General features: G+C 40.3%; 1 protein-coding gene across 2 annotated transcripts in view; it reads left to right on the top strand.

Annotated features, from left to right (window-relative positions):
• Nucleotides 1–16,913, top strand: part of PIP4K2A (phosphatidylinositol-5-phosphate 4-kinase type 2 alpha) — a 155,823-nt gene that overhangs the window by 80,052 nt on the left and 58,858 nt on the right. For both annotated transcript variants that reach the window (XM_045183904.3, XM_024576307.3), the window contains exons 2-3: nt 13,404–13,501; nt 15,524–15,620. In XM_045183904.3, coding sequence (XP_045039839.1) covers nt 13,404–13,501; nt 15,524–15,620 — 195 coding nt within the window. The remainder of the gene's footprint in view (nt 1–13,403; nt 13,502–15,523; nt 15,621–16,913) is intronic.

The following is a 16,913-nucleotide window of genomic DNA, read 5'->3' as shown; positions in this document are numbered from 1 at the left end:
CAACAGGCAACACACTTCCTGCTACCTGAACTCCAGGTGCTTGTTCTGCATCCGTGAGAGCAAAGTGGCCACAGGCATTCAGGTAGCTACTTTCTCCCCTCTTGCATCAGTTAACAATCCTCTTTTTTTTTTCTCTTTTAAAAATTATTTGAAATTTCTCCTCTTCTATTGTCTGCTTGCCTTTTCTTTTTTTTGCCACAATTTTCTTTTTTCATCTCTAACTTCTTTTATTGTCATTTTAGCAGGGTTTCTGGAATGGAAGGGGACAAAAACCCATGGTCCAGTCATCACCCAAAATGGGTATCCAGGAAAGCTACTGCATACTGGAAACCTTCCTCATACTGTTCTTTACTGTGCAGTAAAACAAGTTGCCCCTCTGCCCTGTTCATGGAAGATTAATTCCAACCCTAACGAATCAGGAATTCAGTGCTTCCCTTTTGGAATCTAAAAATAAGTCTCAACGATGAAGTTTACTGAAGAAATCCTTTTTTAAAAATGCTGAGCTACATGTGCCCAATCCCTTCCCCGTCATGTTGTGGGTCTTGTTGATCGTGTGTGAATGGTTGGTTTTCTAAGTGCGTGGCTGTCTCTCATTGCTTTTTCAGCAGATGTGATTTTGTCTGGGTGTATCAATGAGACAGCTGCTTTATGTACCAGCTCCTCCTCATCTTCTCCGTAGCCAGCCAGGCCCACTCTCAGAGGGGTGTGGGAGTTTGGACCTTTTGCTAGAATTGCTGTCAGCGTGACATCTTCCGGGGCCTTCTGGGAGCTTCTCTTTCACAGTCCACTTGGGGCACTGCACTTTCAGGGTGTCCTCATCGCTGGATCAATTTACAGAAAGATATCAGGAAGTCTTAAATTATTTTGGCATATTATCTATCTGAATATCACAAGTAAAATATGTTCATTTGAAACTTTTAAGATCAGTGTCTTGTACTGCCATGTCAATGTTAGCTTTCATGGCCCCCACCCCCAGCTGAATAAAGTTTGTGTTCATTCAACCCCCACTAAGTATTTGAGTGTTTGGATGTCTTCCATTGCAAGTGTCAGAAACCTAACTTCCAGTAAGTCTAAAGGGTTGTTTGGTTTGTGTATCTTCAGAGCATGGCAGGAGATAGGCTGGCCTCAGGAGCCACTGGGTCCAGAGACTCAAATGATGTCATCTCCACCGTGTCTCTTGTCTCTCTTATCCTGACATTCCATGTGTCAGCCTCAATGTCCTTCTGGGGACAGGCTGAAGACATGGTTGCAGGCAGCTGCAGACATACCCTCTCAGTTTAGCATCCCTTCTATGTCTATATGTTGATGTCAACAAAGGACCACAATCATGCAATGTCTTTGATTATAATATTGGAGCTGTGGCTTCTTATCTTTGTGCAAGCCCTCGTGCACCCGAATAAAGAAAACACTTCATGAGGTCATCTGTTTCTTCTAAAATTAAGAGAACTCTGTGGAAAGTTGTTTTGTGATTCATTGGTGTTTGTGAGACCACCTCCCATGGGCCAGGCACTGTAGCCTAGTGGTGGCTGAAACCCTGGAATGAGCAAAGTCATCCAGGGCAAAGTTTTTAGGTGGGACCTGTGCCCAGCTAGAGGGTACATTCCCACTGCTGCTCAGCTCCAGATGAGTGATAGCAGGCTGAATGCCAGACCGTCCTGTCGTTTTCAAAGGGGTCAGAAATCTAAATCTGTGTGTAAATTTCCCTAAGGCTGAAAAAAATTGGTAACTTAATTCAAGCATTTTCTAAATCACTGTCTGGGCCAAACAGTGATTTAGAAAATGCAATATATCACTTGCCTTTTCTTATCTTCTTGAACTCATTTGAAAAAGTATAAAGCAAAATCAAAAAAGCTGGAGCAATGTTTTCAAGGTTAGGCAGTGATGAAGGGGCAGGCCCAGGTTCTGTAAGAAGTCTTCTGACTTCCAAGCCTGTGGGTCTTAGGAATGGACCACATTCACATTGTAAGATACTGTTTTCATAGGCAAATTTTTTCTTGAATTTTTAAAAGCCTGTGTTACCCCTGTTATATAGCCTGTGAAATTTTGGCCTTGTTTCAAGTTTCATATCAGACTTTTTGGTTCATGAAAGGTAAAATTTTAACATGACTCCATTCTTTTGGATGAGATTGGCAGAGGGCCAGCCAGTGAGGAACACCCACCAGAAGTCTGATGAGTTTGCAGATACCATGTTGACAGATGGTCTACGGTAGGGTGTGTCTGTGTCATAAATTAAAGTAAGATTCTAAGCAAGAGTTTAAAAATATATTTCTGATGGCATTTTAATTTTAGTCAAGTAGCCATTAATCAAAAGATTGACTTAATGATCCATGTTCTACAGAAAAATCCCCTTAAGTGTAATAATTTGGGCTTTTTCATTTAATAGGTGCTGGAATGACAAACCTCTGTGCCTTGCTTTGCTGACAGAACAGCTTGGTTTGGCTCATTAAAATAAAAGCATGTATTGTCTAGCCATTTGAAGGTAACTCACATTTCAAAAGAAGGCTTTAATTAAAATATACCTACATCTTTGATTTTTGTGTTATCTTCAAATAACTTAAAAAACAGTCTTAGAAAATGACTGATAATGGAGCGGTTGCAGAATTGAGCTTTTACCTGAAGACAAATAAAAGCACATTTCACAATATTTTCACCTGCCCACTTTCCTACCTCTTTCTGCCTGCCCCTCGGAAACTGCAGAACTTTCAAATTGCTCTTCAATTTGTAGTCTCAGTTGTAATGCGAGCCTGACTGTTCCAAGTGCAGGCACGTGCTTGAGTCATAGTGAGTCTTGAATTTTTTAGATTATTTCAACCTATATTCATTACAATATTATAAATTCCAAGAGAGAGCTTATGATTGAGTTAATTTTTAAAAACATGGAATAAGAAATTGCAAATAGGTATCAAATACATGGTAAAAATCAGATTAAAAAAATTAGATAATCTTTCCCACTACCTCCACTGCTTCAAAATTTGGTAAGAAAATTAGTAGAAAAAAGTAGGAGAAAATGGTGCCTTTATGACACTCTTTGTTCTAAGGACATTATAGTTTTTATGGCAACATAAAATATGAACTTTGGTATGTAAATCAGTGGTGTTATCCCCATTTTACAAACAATAGTATTACAAGGATGTTTTAGACTTCTGCTCTAAGGTATTTGGAAGCAGTGCTTATAGATATTGCACCCAATTTGGACAGTTCTGTGTGCACCATGAGTCTACCTAATATGATGAAGTTTCTTATTATAACCCTGAAAGTTTTTATGTCTGTTTCCCTGCTCCTCCTCCAGCTCCCGCTCCCCACCCTCTCCAGAAATAGTGCAGATGTCTCTGGAGAAGACCAGAGAGAAGGACATGTGCAATCTTAACTATAATTTCTTGGTCACAGTATGGAAAATATTTTCTTAGAAATGCACCTGAGGTCATTTTGTATACCTCTGGGGAGCATCAGCGGAAAGTTTAATTCACATTTAAATGGCCCCTGCTGTTTGTGCAAAGGCGACAGAAGGTGTCAGAATTTCCAGCTCTGATTCCTTTCAGTAGCTTTGGAAGACCCTCAACTCTCGTCTCTTACTAGTAATTTTTGTTTTCTAGTTATTCACTTCCTAAAGCCAATGAACTCTAGAGCAGAAATGTTCAAAGTAAGTTAGGCAGTGGGAATCCTTCTATGCTTACCAACCATAGAATCCACAAAGGAATTTTGCTTTTTAGGATAAATCCAGTAAGTGGAAAGTATCTATTTTCAGACACTGGGATACAGAGGAAGAAAAAGATTTTTAACATTAATGGTGAATTTATATCACTTGCATATTGTAAAGTCAGGATCCTTTTGCAGAAGCCAGAAACAACGAAAAACTTGTAAAGTCTGGGGAATCTAATATGACATATTTATTATTTGATTTCCCTAAGCAATTAATTAAAGTAATACCCAAAATAATAGTCATGTCAAATTAGGCGTCACAGTCTTTTCCTCATTGGGTCCTTATTGGTCATGAGTCCTTGGTGCTTATCTTGCCCTGGTCTATCCTTCTACAGTCTACCTACTTTTTAAAAATTATTGAATTGAGTTTTAAAACATACACTCACATTTAAGTGGTAGGAATGTTGTTTGGGAGATAAAGTAAGCCCTCTTCAGTGTGCATCTTGAGATTTTTGAGGAGGGACAAATGGGCCTTTCAAGATCATTCCCTCTCTTGCCACCTCCCATCTTGTCCCGACCCCAGGCGTACAAGCTGCCAGGAAACCAGTTCCTCCTGCCCACTCTCATTCAGCCTCTATACCCAGCAGTGCACCCTGCTGGGTGCCACCTATTTGATCTCCCTATGGCATAATTTGTAATGTATTGTCTATTCTAATTAGATTAAGTATCTTAGTGTCTACTACATTTGAGAGGTTGTTTTTTTGTGGGGGGAGGTGTTTCTTTTTCTGTATGCTTGGCTGAATGAAAACCAATTACTAATTATGTGTTAGTCTGGGGCTGTGAATATATCTGAATTAATCAAGCACCACTAATAATACCTCATAGTTTATGAACATATTCTTTATTTGACTTAAAATTATATAAATTAGTGAATTTATTTTTTTTTACTGTCTCAGTGTGAAATGGCTTTGTGGGTACCTTGGGATGTCTTAATTTCAGAACCATTACCAACTGGGTCTCACTTATTTATTCCTTGTCCAGTAGCTATTCATTATGCCCATTTTTGCAGCTTAATTGCAAACTTTGTTTTCTTGCCAGTGTGAATTCAGTGTTACATCTGCAGATCTGGGGCGAAAAAACCACCTATGTTTTACAGTGTTGGAGGTAACTTGAGTGGGATAGAAATTTGATTGTTTTGCTGAAGAGAGGACTCAAGACACCTTTTCTGAGTTGAACCATAAAATTTACTGTACCGTGTACGAATCATATTTTTCATAAAGGAAAACTCAGTTTGCATTAATAAATAATTGCTTTGGAAATCGATTTTGTATCCTTTAAGCATACTCTTTGCAATTCATTATGATTTAATAAACCTAGCCCTGGCTGGTGTGGCTCAAGTGGATTGAGCACCGGCCTGCGAACCAAAGGGTCGCTGGTTCGATTCCCAGTCTGGGCACATGCCTGGGTTGCAGGCCAGGTCCCCAGTGGGGAGTGTGTGAGAGGCAACCACACATTGATGTTTTTCTCCCACTCTTTCTCCTTTCCTTCCCCTCTCTCTAAAAATAAGTAAATAAATAAAAATCTTAGAAGAAAAGCAAAATTAAAAGATTTAATAAACCTTTGAGAAATACTTATTTTCTCTTTTTTTGAAATGACAAGGGATGCCAAAGAAATAACTTCTCAGCAATAATGGTCTTCACAACTGATACAACTGCAGTAGACCATAGTGCTTCTTCATTTAAACATGTATTTAATCATTTATTCTAAACACCTAGTTAATTATTCCTCTTTTAAAATAGCAATCTTTAGAAGTTTTTTTTTTTAGCACAATGAAGCCTTAAATTTCAGGTAGACGTCTTATGAAGTTGCTGTGCCTCTTACCTCACAGGCTTTCAGAAGCTCCAAATGAGCTTAGGGTCAGCCAGTCCTGCCCCCTGAATTTTGTACTGGAGGAAACTCAAGTGAGTTGCCTGACTGAGGAAGAATTAGGCTGAATTAGTTTACCGAATCTCACCGAGCCTCAGTTTTCTTACCTGGAAAATGCGGATAGTAGTTCCTACTCCATTTGGTTATAAAGATCAGATAAGATATTGTGTCTAGCGTTTTTAATGTGTGCTTAGCAGGTGTTCACCAGTTGTAGCAGTAAGCTTGGTGGCAAGTTTCGATGCAGTGAAGGCCAAGCTGAACCTAGATTCCAGTGGCTCTCCCCACCCACCTCCCCTCACTGCCTGCAGAGTCAGCCAACATTTTCCCCTCTACCCACACTCTGCCCGCTCCTCTGTCCCCCAGCTCTTGGACGCAGTCAGTAACGTTTGAGCACTTCGTAGTAAACCTTTTAGTCACCCTCCCTGCCCCCCTTTGCCATTGTGTCTATTGACGTTGACAACAAAGCTCCTTTATTTTGTGTCCTGTGTGGGGCCTCCATGCTGTCCACATTAATGCCCAATGGCTAAGCAGAAAGGCGGAGCTAGTTCACATTTGTGCATTTTGGGGGTGACTAGTGCCGTAGAAACAGAAGTAAGAGACCCTTCTCAGGGCACTGGGAGACCTAGCCCACAGCCGCTCAGGATGAGGGTATTTACTGTATTTTTACAATCATGAACTCTATGGAACTGTGAATATGATTGTCAGCACAAATAGAAAATGAAAAACTATAGCCAAAGTGGTTTGACAACTAGTACTTCACAAGTATAAAGTGGTATCACACTTTTGTTGGGTGAGTTTATTAAATATTTGTAACTTGAAGGAAGCTTAAATGTAGTCTTAATAGTTTATTAACTAACCTAATGAAATTTTAATAGACTCCAAAAGCACTTTTACTTTTGTAAGTTAAAAACTGTTTGGACTTCATAATGCATGCTTATTTCTATGAGGTGTGTATATGCTATCTTCCCCCTCAAAATAATAATGGTTAACAAATTGTTTTGTGTCCTTTTAGGAATGTTATATAGCATATATAAATATAATTATATACAAGTGTTTTCTATGTAAGTATCTATAAAGAAAGAAAAGTGCAAATGCTTTGTTAATATGATAGTAAACCATTATTGAGTTGAGCTGCCAGTTTTGAGGTAGGCCATATAGAATGAGTGGGCTAGGTAGAGTGCCAGACTAATAAATTAAAATTTTCTTAAACCGAAGACTTTGAAACCCAAGAAATTTGTCCTGAAAGCTGCAATTTCACAACCCATAGCCCTATGTGGAATATAGAAATTAACAAATAGGATTAACTGACCCTTATTCAAGATGATAGGTCATCCTCGTTTCCTGTATCACTCATGGATATGAACTATGGACAAGGATATATGTCAGTTTATGTGATGTCAGAGTAATAGGCTAAAGGAGAGAGATATTCGCTCAGCAGGGTAAATGGCCCTGCAATTATTGGGCAGTGCTATAATTAATATTTTGGTAAAGTTGATAAATGACTGGTGAGCCTTGTATACAATAAAATTAAACATTTGTAGAAAATATAACATAGAGTCTCATGGGTACACTATTGAAAAATATTTTTTAGTAACTAAAAGCTTCTTTTAAGTAGTAAGTCCTCTGGTTGGTGAAGTGAAGTGTTCATTCAGGGGTCATTAAGTCTAGCTACTCACCTGACTAAGAGGTTTAGGGGAGGAATATTGTGGGGAGAAGAGAAGGCCAAAGGAAACATGAAGCCATTGTGAACGAAAGGCAAGCCGGAAAATGCCCATGAAGTAGCTAATATAACTTAGTGCCAAGTGACTGCTCGATAACAACAGTATAGATAGATATACCAGGATACATTGTAGTCTGCAAAATGAGAGAGAGGATGGTAGGATCTCTATGATTCTCCTAATTTCATCATTTTATGACTTTCCATAAACCAAAGTTGAAGTGTAATCATCTTTGATTTCTCATCTCTTGTGTAGGAACAGGGACCAAACATTCTCTACTTTCTGGGGCATTCTGATTTGTAACTATGGGACTTGCAGAAATAAGTAAACTTGTGCCTTTTTCAGACATTTAAATGAAACACAGGTCACATTTCTCCATCTGTCTATCAAAAGCCATATCAGCTTCCCCCCTCCCAGAAGCCCTCACCCAGGCCTGTTGCAGTGGGCTCCTTGCTGAGTTCCTGCAGCGCTCACTGTCTAGACACCAGCATTTCTTCTCTGCTGCTTTGTATTTTGCTCTGTGTATCTGCTACCTCATCAACTACAGGGGAAAAGACTCTTTACAGTCGGGGATAGTGTTTTACATTGACTTTCCATTTCCCATTGATTTTCCTGGAATTCATCCCATTACTCTTTATGGCACATTTCTTGTCCTCTTTCTGGCACACACACCTAGTGAAAACCTCAAACCTGACCCCAGCCACCCTTGCCTCTGCACCTGCACCCTGAGGGCTGCTCTGCTGGAATGTCACTCCACGAGTTCACTTGGCTCCCTACAAATTAACCTTCCCAGCTCTGCCCAAAAGCCCAGCCCTATTTCTTCCAACTTGTTCTCCCACATTCTTCAGTCATTTTCTCCGTGTTCTCACTAAGCCTCTGAACCCCTTAGCCCACCTCCCACTCCTAGCACATGGCCGCAGCTCTCACTTCCTGAGAAAATTGGAGCTAGTGGACAGAATTGCTGTCCCCCGGCCAGATTCTGCCCCTTGTGAACAACTCCTGTCCTTGTTTTCTCTTGTTGATAGAGGACTTGCCTCCCTAGAGCCATTTCATTCACGTATGCTTGGATTCCCTCCCCTCATACCTTCTCAGGAAAGGCCACGGAAGTAAAAGCAATTCTCTCTCAGGCCCTTCCTCCATCCCCCATCTTCCTCATCTTTCCCCTCTCTTTCACACCCAGACTTATTAGAAACTAGCCAGATTCAGTGTCTGCATTCCCTTACCTCACCTGCCCTCCTCAAATGATTCTAGTCTGGTTCCATTGCTCTGCTCCTTCAAACCTCTCACGCCAGTGTCACCGAAGCTCCATGTTCAGTCCTGCAGACATTCCCATTTGCATTCTGAGAACATTCAACACTGTTCATCCCATCTCATTCTTGAGTGCCTTCATGTCTAACTCATAGTTCCTCCCTTTCTCCTTTGCAGGACCATCCTCCTCTTCCAACTATTAATGGATTGATGTTCTTTCAAGACTGCTTCCGGGTCTTCCTACCCTCTCATTCTGTCTGCTCTCCAAGTAACCTCATTCACTCCTGAAGAAGAACTAATGTCATACATAGATACACACATTTTTACCTCCTGCCCCTGCTGCCCCTGGGAACTTAAGATCCACATGTCCACCTGCCTACTTGACATCAGCACGTACGATGTCTCAGGACCACATCCAGTTTAACAAGTTCAAGTTCTCTTCTTGGAAAATGCTCAACCTCTAAGTGGAATCACAGTCTTTCCCATCACACAGCCTGTGTTTTACCACCTCTGTATTGCTGGAATCTAATTCCTTAATCTTAGCTGCCCCCACTCTTTGCCAGGCTACCATCCTCTCATAGAATCCCCAGTAGCCACTTTCAGTTCTCTTAGGCATATTGTTCAGTCCCAACCAGTCACGTGGCCTCCCTACCACATTAATCTTTCATCTCTCCAGTTAACTGTGCCTCCTCCTGCCACAGGGCCTTCGTACCTGCGACCCTACTTCCTGGCACCCCTCTCCACTGCCTTCTGCTCCAGTCCAGCCGGCCCCACCTTCAGTCATTACTGCCCTGGTCCTTGCCTGTCATGCTTGCTCACATCTTGAAGTCATTTCTACCTCCTGACACTGCCACTGTTGAAATGTTACATTTGTGCAGTTCTTCGATCAATGCGAGTGCCCCTCCAGACTGTAAGCAGCCTGAGGGTGAACACTGGCGTTTGGGCAGGGCCCAACCCAGAGTGGAAACCCGCACATTGTACTCGTGAAAGGAGTCGATATGGGAAATGCTCAGATTTACATATTCCATCTTGGCTGAAAGGTTTTCATAATTTTTCCCATGAAACATTTTCAGAGCAGGAAGTATAAAGCAAAAAGAATTTTAAAAATACCTCTTTTCCTACTTCCAAATTAGATTTTGCTTTCTCAGTAATCACTTGAAGCATAGATGTAGTAGAAGAAATCATTTATTATGCTCTCTCCGACTTTTTTCTGTATAATTTAGTGAAAGCAATATATAATTTATTACTCCTTAATTTTCCTTGCCACCCTGTAAACTCCTTTTGTTTTTATTTACACTTTTATTTCCACAAAATATTGAAAAATTGATTGTTTTCAGCTTCATTCTAATTGTGCTTATTTTCACAAGATTTGGCTTTTAGTTCTGATTCTCTATATTTTTTAAAACTTTGATATTCCAGTGCTAGTATAAAGATATGTAAATTTAAGTTTTCACAAATATACTCTGAGAATTATTCAGTAATGTAAGATACTTGAGTAAACTGAATGGGAGACATATGATTCTAAATTAGTCTAGAGCTTTGATAAGTAGGAGTTTCATACATTTTTACTCACCATAACATGAAGGAGATTTTAGTTAATACAGAACAAGCTAAATGTGATGTCTGGTTAAGTTGTTGCACCAACTTGATAGGAAGGGAATTATAATTTGGTCTTGCACAAATGCAGTTGATAGAGTTATCTCAAGAAAACCACCTGCATGGAAAGATGATATAAATCATCAGTTTTTATGAGTTAAAGATTAACTGATGGTTACGGTTAAGGTTGTTTGGAACGTTATAAAGTGGTTATAGGTTATAATCCATTACAGTGTGTTTTAAGATATTATTCTGATCATTTTATTCCATAATTAGATTATATCATTTGCTGTTTCAAGCATCTGCCATGTTTACATCTTTGCTTCCCAAACTGTGCCCAGGTGCCCTACAGCATCGAAGCAAATTCAGCAGGAGTGCCACAGGATGTTTTAAAATTTCAAGGGCAACATAGAAATATTCAATATCTGTAGGATACCATGCAACCTACTAGCTTGAGGGAGTTCACAATTTAGTACAATCAACTTAGAATGTACTACTCTCCTTTAAATGACGTGATATCTTTGGGAAGCTGGACGGATTCCCAACAGCTGTGTAGAAATGGAGGGTACCCATGAAAGTCAAAGTGGATCAGGGGATGAGGATGGTTTGGTTGTAAGGTCTGAGTATTTGTGCATTGCCCAACACAACCTAATTGTATACTAATTAGTATGTATGTTAATTATTTATTAAAGTATTAATATAATATTTATTTTATAAAATATGCCTGGTAGTTTGTATTTATGTTTTTCTTTTTGTCATAGTTTTTAAAAATATTATTGAACTACTTACTTTTTAGAACAGGCAGTTCTTCAACATGATTCAAAAATCAGAAGCCTAAAAATGAACACAGTGAGAAGGGCCTCATCTGGGCTGATGGTAGCTCCATGCTCCTGATTGTTCAGGTCAAAACCTCTGAGTAGGTCTTGGCTTCTCTGTCTTTCTCACACCCCACATTCAGGACTATAGAAAGTCACATTGGCTGTACTTTCAAAACATACCCAGAATCGGATTCCTTGCTCCTAGCCACACTGTGGTCACCCAGGGCCAAACAGGCTATTGCTACAGTTCCTCATAACTGTACTTGTGTCTCCCCTACTCCACCTCCATTTCACTGCCCGCCCCCTCCCCGCCCCGTAATCTTTTGAAACCCTAAGTTAAGTGATAATCGTTCTAACACTCAGAGTGGAATAAAAATACTCTGGCTTTTATTCCACTGCACAGCATGGAACAAAAGCCAGAGTCTTTTCAGTGATCTGCAGAGCCATACAGGACCCACGTGCCTTTACTTCTGATCTTAGCTGTTACTATTCCACATGTATTCCGCTACAGCCACACTGGTGTCCTCTTCCCAAGCACACCAGGCACACCCCTGCCACAGGTCCTGTGCACTAGGATGCACTAGGATGCTAACCCTGATGTCTTTCAAACCTTGGCCCACTCTGACCTATTCTTTTTAATGTATCAGTGACCCCCACCTGTGTATTGATGAGCTTTTAACCTGCTCTTTTTCTTTTTTTCCATAGCTTTCTAACATAGTAGGTAATTTACTGCCCACATTTTAATTTACTAAGTTTATTTTATTTTCTGACTCTCCCACTACAATGTAAGCTCTCCAAAGCAACTAGAAGAGTAACTTGGCAGTAATAGGTGTGCACCGAATACTGAATGAATAATGTACTAGATGTGGTTTAAGAATGTACATCATTCTTAATTTTTTGTCAGTTTGAGTAATGAATCAAAGCATATTCAAATCTTCCTCTGAAATGATGGATCGTCCATTCTCCCCGACTTCTGAACAACTTTTGCTCTATAGTTTCAGACTAATTAAGTACTTAGAAATATGAATCTTATCTTTCTGGCTAATTGAACCTTTATCATTATGTACAGACCTTATTTATCCTTCACAATGCTTTTATGTTAAAGTTATTAGTTATCTACTATCAGTAAAAGTAAGGCAGCTTTTCAATAATTTTTAGTACTATGTAATGTATTCTTTTTGTTCTTGCTTAACTTTTGTTCCTTTTTGAGTTATGTTTTAGGTTTGTCCCTTGCATATAGTTTGTGGTTGTTTTTAATTCATTTTAACACCTTCCCCCTTTTATTTTAACTGCCAGTCCATTATGCCTGTTGCGATTCTGTACAGATCCAGATTCGTGTCTGTCATTTACTGTTTGTCCCACTTTTGCAGTGCTTCTTTTTTTCTTCTTACTTGAGTATTTTTTAAAAATTTATTTTTATTTGTATTCTCTTCTGCTAGTGTGAAGCTTATATACTCTGCTTCTGTTCTCTTAATGTTTGTCTTTAGAAATTTTACCTTAATACTTAGTCTAAAGTTAACATCTTAACTCTCCTCCTGAACAATACATGAACGCTGCACCTCTGACCGCCGGCTGCGCAGCTTACACGCTGTGGCTGTGAGCGTTTATATCCACCCTTTTTGTTCACCTGTGTTTATCTGTGTACTTGCCTACTTATCTGCTTACGGACTCTTTTTGTACTGCAGCCTTTCAACCCATGTTTACCTTTTTTCTGAAGTATATCCTTAGACTCTAATAATATGCTTTGAATCTTACAAGTTTCTTTAAATTCTGTTGTAGTAAGTTCTCAATTTTTGTTTATATGAAAAAGCCTTTATTTTACTCTTATTTTTTTGAAAAATAGTTTTGATGGACACACATACACTATCTATCAATTATCTATCTATCATCTATCTATCTATATTTGACATGTATTTTTTCCAGCACCAGAAAACAGTGAACTCAATTCTGACACTGTCTTGCTGGAGACAGCATCAGATCCCACAGGTTAAAGGCTCAATCCCATAAGACTGTTCCCTCTTCAGAGGCCAGTTGGAAGTCCAGGTTGCCACTTGTGCTTCTTACTGACTGACTATAAATTGGATGTTCCTAAGACTGTCTTCTCGGGTTCAATTAATTTGCTAGCACAGCCCCTGGAGAACATGTACTTATATTTACCAGCTTATCATAAAGAATATTATAAAGAATCCAGATGAAGAAGTACTTAGGGCAGGTCCCAGATGGGTCCAGAGTGCAGGAGCTTCTGTGCCCCTGGCGCTGGGGTACGCCACTCTCCTGGCATGTAGATGTCCTCACCAACCAGGAGGCTCCTCAGCTCTTGTTCAAAAGTTTTTATAGTGCTTAATCTACTCCAGTACCCCACTTCCCCGTCCCCGAAGTTAGTGGGTGGGGTTGAAAGTTCCAAGCACTTCCCACATAGATAGTAATAATCTGTGCCATTTATTTTATATTTCTCTAGATCAATGAACTGAGCCATGTTCAAATCCCTGTTATGTTGATGCCAGATGACTTCAAAGCCTATTCAAAGATAAAGGTGGACAATCACCTTTTTAACAAGTAAGTGGAAGTACGACCTGTTCAAGAACTGATGTGGCTGCCAGGAATATAATTTTTGTGAATTTCTATAATCACATTATTTTTCAATGGGTAGGTGCAAAGTTTTGCTGATGAAGTTAATCCTGCGATAAACATAACCATCTGTCATTTTCAGAAAAGCAACAGCAGGCCCTCTTGGGTAATATCCTTTTGCCATATGGCATATTGTCTTCTATGAATATCTTATACACTAAAAGTGATATTCTCATTACAATTTAGGTGTTTGAAGCTATAAATTGCTTGGATTTTTTTTTAGTAGCTATGGGCCTTAGTTATCTTACACAAAACTCTCGTAATGATTACTTTACACACAGAAGTGATGACTTCATAGAACAATAAAGAATTAAGGTGTATTTTTATAAAACATAATTGGATGCCATGTTGGGCATTGAGACTATTTCTCCTTCATTGGAATGTCATTTTAGATGTCACCGTGGAGCCCTTTACATGTTAGACCGTCCCCTGGGAGCTGTTGATACCAGGACTTGTAAGAAATGGCCCCGCCCTCAAGGGGCTCATGGTCAGGCGGGTGGTTGAAAACTGACACACATACAAATTACTATAATTTGGTGTGCAAACTGCCTCGACAGAGGGGTGTGTGTGTGAACACAAAGGGGAAAGCAATTCTCTATGAGTAGGATGAACCTCAAATCCCAATCAAAGGATTAGCTCTGAAATTTCGTAATGGGGCCATTGTTCTAATGTGAAACTCACGCATTAAATCTCCTAGTAATACTGTGTCGCAAGGGTGTCCAACCCATGGCCCCGCGGGCCGCATGCGGCCCAGGATGGCTATAAATGCAGCCCAATGCAAAATCATAAATTTACTTAAAACATTTTTTTGCTCATCAGTTTTCATTAGTGTTTGTGTATGTAATGTGTGGCCCAAAATAACTCTTCTTCCATTGTGGCTCAGAGATGCCAAAGTATTGGACACCCCTGGTAGAGGCTGATCGTTTGAGGGGATCTTTTCTATGTGAATTGAGGTTGTGGTATTTATATAAAATGTGTTAAAACACATCATTCAGGGAGTGAGAGCAGTCTTGTTTTGGAAGCTTATATCCACTAGTACAATAACCAAGGATGAGTGTGGGGAGCGCTGTTTGTGGCTCACTCTGATGCCCTTCCCAAGTGTCCACAGTCTCTGCCATTTTCCTCTGCATGGCCCTTCCCTTTGCACCTCTTCCTTGAGGAAGCAGCTGTCACATGTTGTCAGGATTAAAAGATCAGATAAGCCAACTGTTCCTAGATGGTGAGAGACATAATGTCAGTCTGGCCCTTCTGTCCCCTGGATCTTGTGGTTTGTACTTTTGGCCCTTGAACAACATGGGTTTAAGCTGCATGGGTCCACTTATACACAGATTTCTTTTTAAAGATTTTGTGTATTTTTAGAGAGAAGGGAAAGGAAGGAGAAAGAGAGGGAGAGAAACATCAATGTGTGGTTGCCTCTTGTGCGCCCCCTAGCAGGAACCTGTCCCCAATCCAAGCATGTGCCCTGACTGGTAATGGAACCAGCGACCCTTTGGTTCGCAGGCTGGCACTCAATTCACTAAGCCACACCAGCCAGGGCAGATTTTTAAAATAAATGTGTACATGTACTTTTTCTTCCTTATAATTTTAATAACATTTTCTTTTCTGTAACTTATTTTTTTGTAACAATATAACATATAATAGATATAACATAAAATATGTTTGAATTGTCTGATTGTGTTATTGGTAAGGCTTCCAGTCAACAGTAGGCTATTAGTTAAGTTTGGGGGGAGTCAAAAGTTATGGGTAGATTTTTGGTTGTGGGGGGAAGGTCAGCCCTAACCCACATAGTTATTCAAGGGCCCACTGTAGTGGTTCTGTGAAGTACCTCTGTGCCTTATATGGGTTGGGAACTCCAGGCACTTCTTTGGCTGCTCGTAGAACTAGATGGTGGGAGATTCAAGTCTGGTTAACTCTGTATATTTGAGCTTGATTCCACAATATCTGTTTCAGAGAAAACATGCCGAGCCATTTCAAGTTTAAGGAATACTGCCCAATGGTTTTCCGAAACCTGCGGGAGAGGTTTGGGATTGATGATCAGGATTTCCAGGTGAGTTGCCTTTGTGACGTTTGCTTCAAACGGGCTTCATTGTTCCGTGCTCTGTAAAATAGGACTTACACTCTTGTCGTTACACTCTATGTAATAATCATTGTTATTTTATATATTAATTTTCAATGCTTTTTCCTGAAATAAAAGGTTCTTTCAGTTAGGGACCCCTACAAAAAGTGATTTCAGTAGTCAGTAGGAAAAGAAATGATTCTTTGGGAAGAGAGCGGCATGTGAGGGTTTTAGATAATGCTCTCGAGTGCAGGTGAAGGTGTTCTGCCAGCACAAAGTCCTTTTGATTCCTTCCATCAGATACGTCACCAGCCTGTTCAAATGTGTGTGTGTGTGGTTTGAATTCACATTTCCAATATTTGTAGAGGCCACTTAAGAATCATAGAAGTTTATTCTTGTTTTTGCCAATTTGCTGCTTTTCAGATTGGTCAATGCTGACTCTTGCCCACAGCGTTTGTGTCAGAGGCCACACTTGTGCACTGCAGTGCGACGTGGCAGTGACAGCAACCCTGTTATCACCATCAGGAGCCCCCCAGTTCCAGGCACAGTCCCATGGAGCACCACCCTCTTGCTCTGGGGACCCCGCCTCAGACAAATGCGCATTGGTGCTTTTCTCCCTGTATTTACCCGGTTCTCAGTTTTTACTTTTAAACTTGAGATCATGGTGCCGCCACATACACTGATCCACAATCGTCATCCTACGAAGTGACCTGACATTGGTTACCTAATATTTACATAGCCAGCCAGATTCAGAAAAGCCAGGAATTTTCTTTCTTTTTTTTTTTTGGAGCAGAAATCTGCATTAGGAGATGCCAGGGCTACTTTCTGGTCTTTCACGACAGTCTGGTCATTTTACTGTGAGAGTACTGACTTGTCTTAAATCCTTTAAATCCAGCAAACACTTTCTCTCTTTTGCCCTGCGTGGGAAAGCTTGATTCATCCTGCAGTCGGTGCCGTACTGCCGCCCTGGATGACCTTACAAGTTGAATATTAGCACAGCTTACCCTTTATTATCCCCTCAAGTGTAGTGACTCTAAGGCAATTCGAGCTTAGTTAGTACACTTTCCTAAAGATCTGTGGGCCTCCCCACCCTTCTGTGCCCACCCCATTGTGAAAGTTTTCAGGAATTTCCCACATGTTCCTTCAGGCCTGAGAAGCCTTCCCCTGGCCATGCTTTGAAAAGCAGCACTGTGGCCACAGGTGACATTCCTTCCTCCGCAGACTAGGGCTGGGTGTCCACCAAGTTCCAGGTTCTGAGCGGAGGCTTGGGCGCATCCGGAGAGG

Source organism: Desmodus rotundus, chromosome 4 (assembly GCF_022682495.2).
Source record: "Desmodus rotundus isolate HL8 chromosome 4, HLdesRot8A.1, whole genome shotgun sequence".
Classification (NCBI taxonomy): domain Eukaryota; kingdom Metazoa; phylum Chordata; class Mammalia; order Chiroptera; family Phyllostomidae; genus Desmodus; species Desmodus rotundus.
Note: the sequence above shows the minus strand (reverse complement) of the source record. Positions and strands in the feature narration are given on the sequence as shown.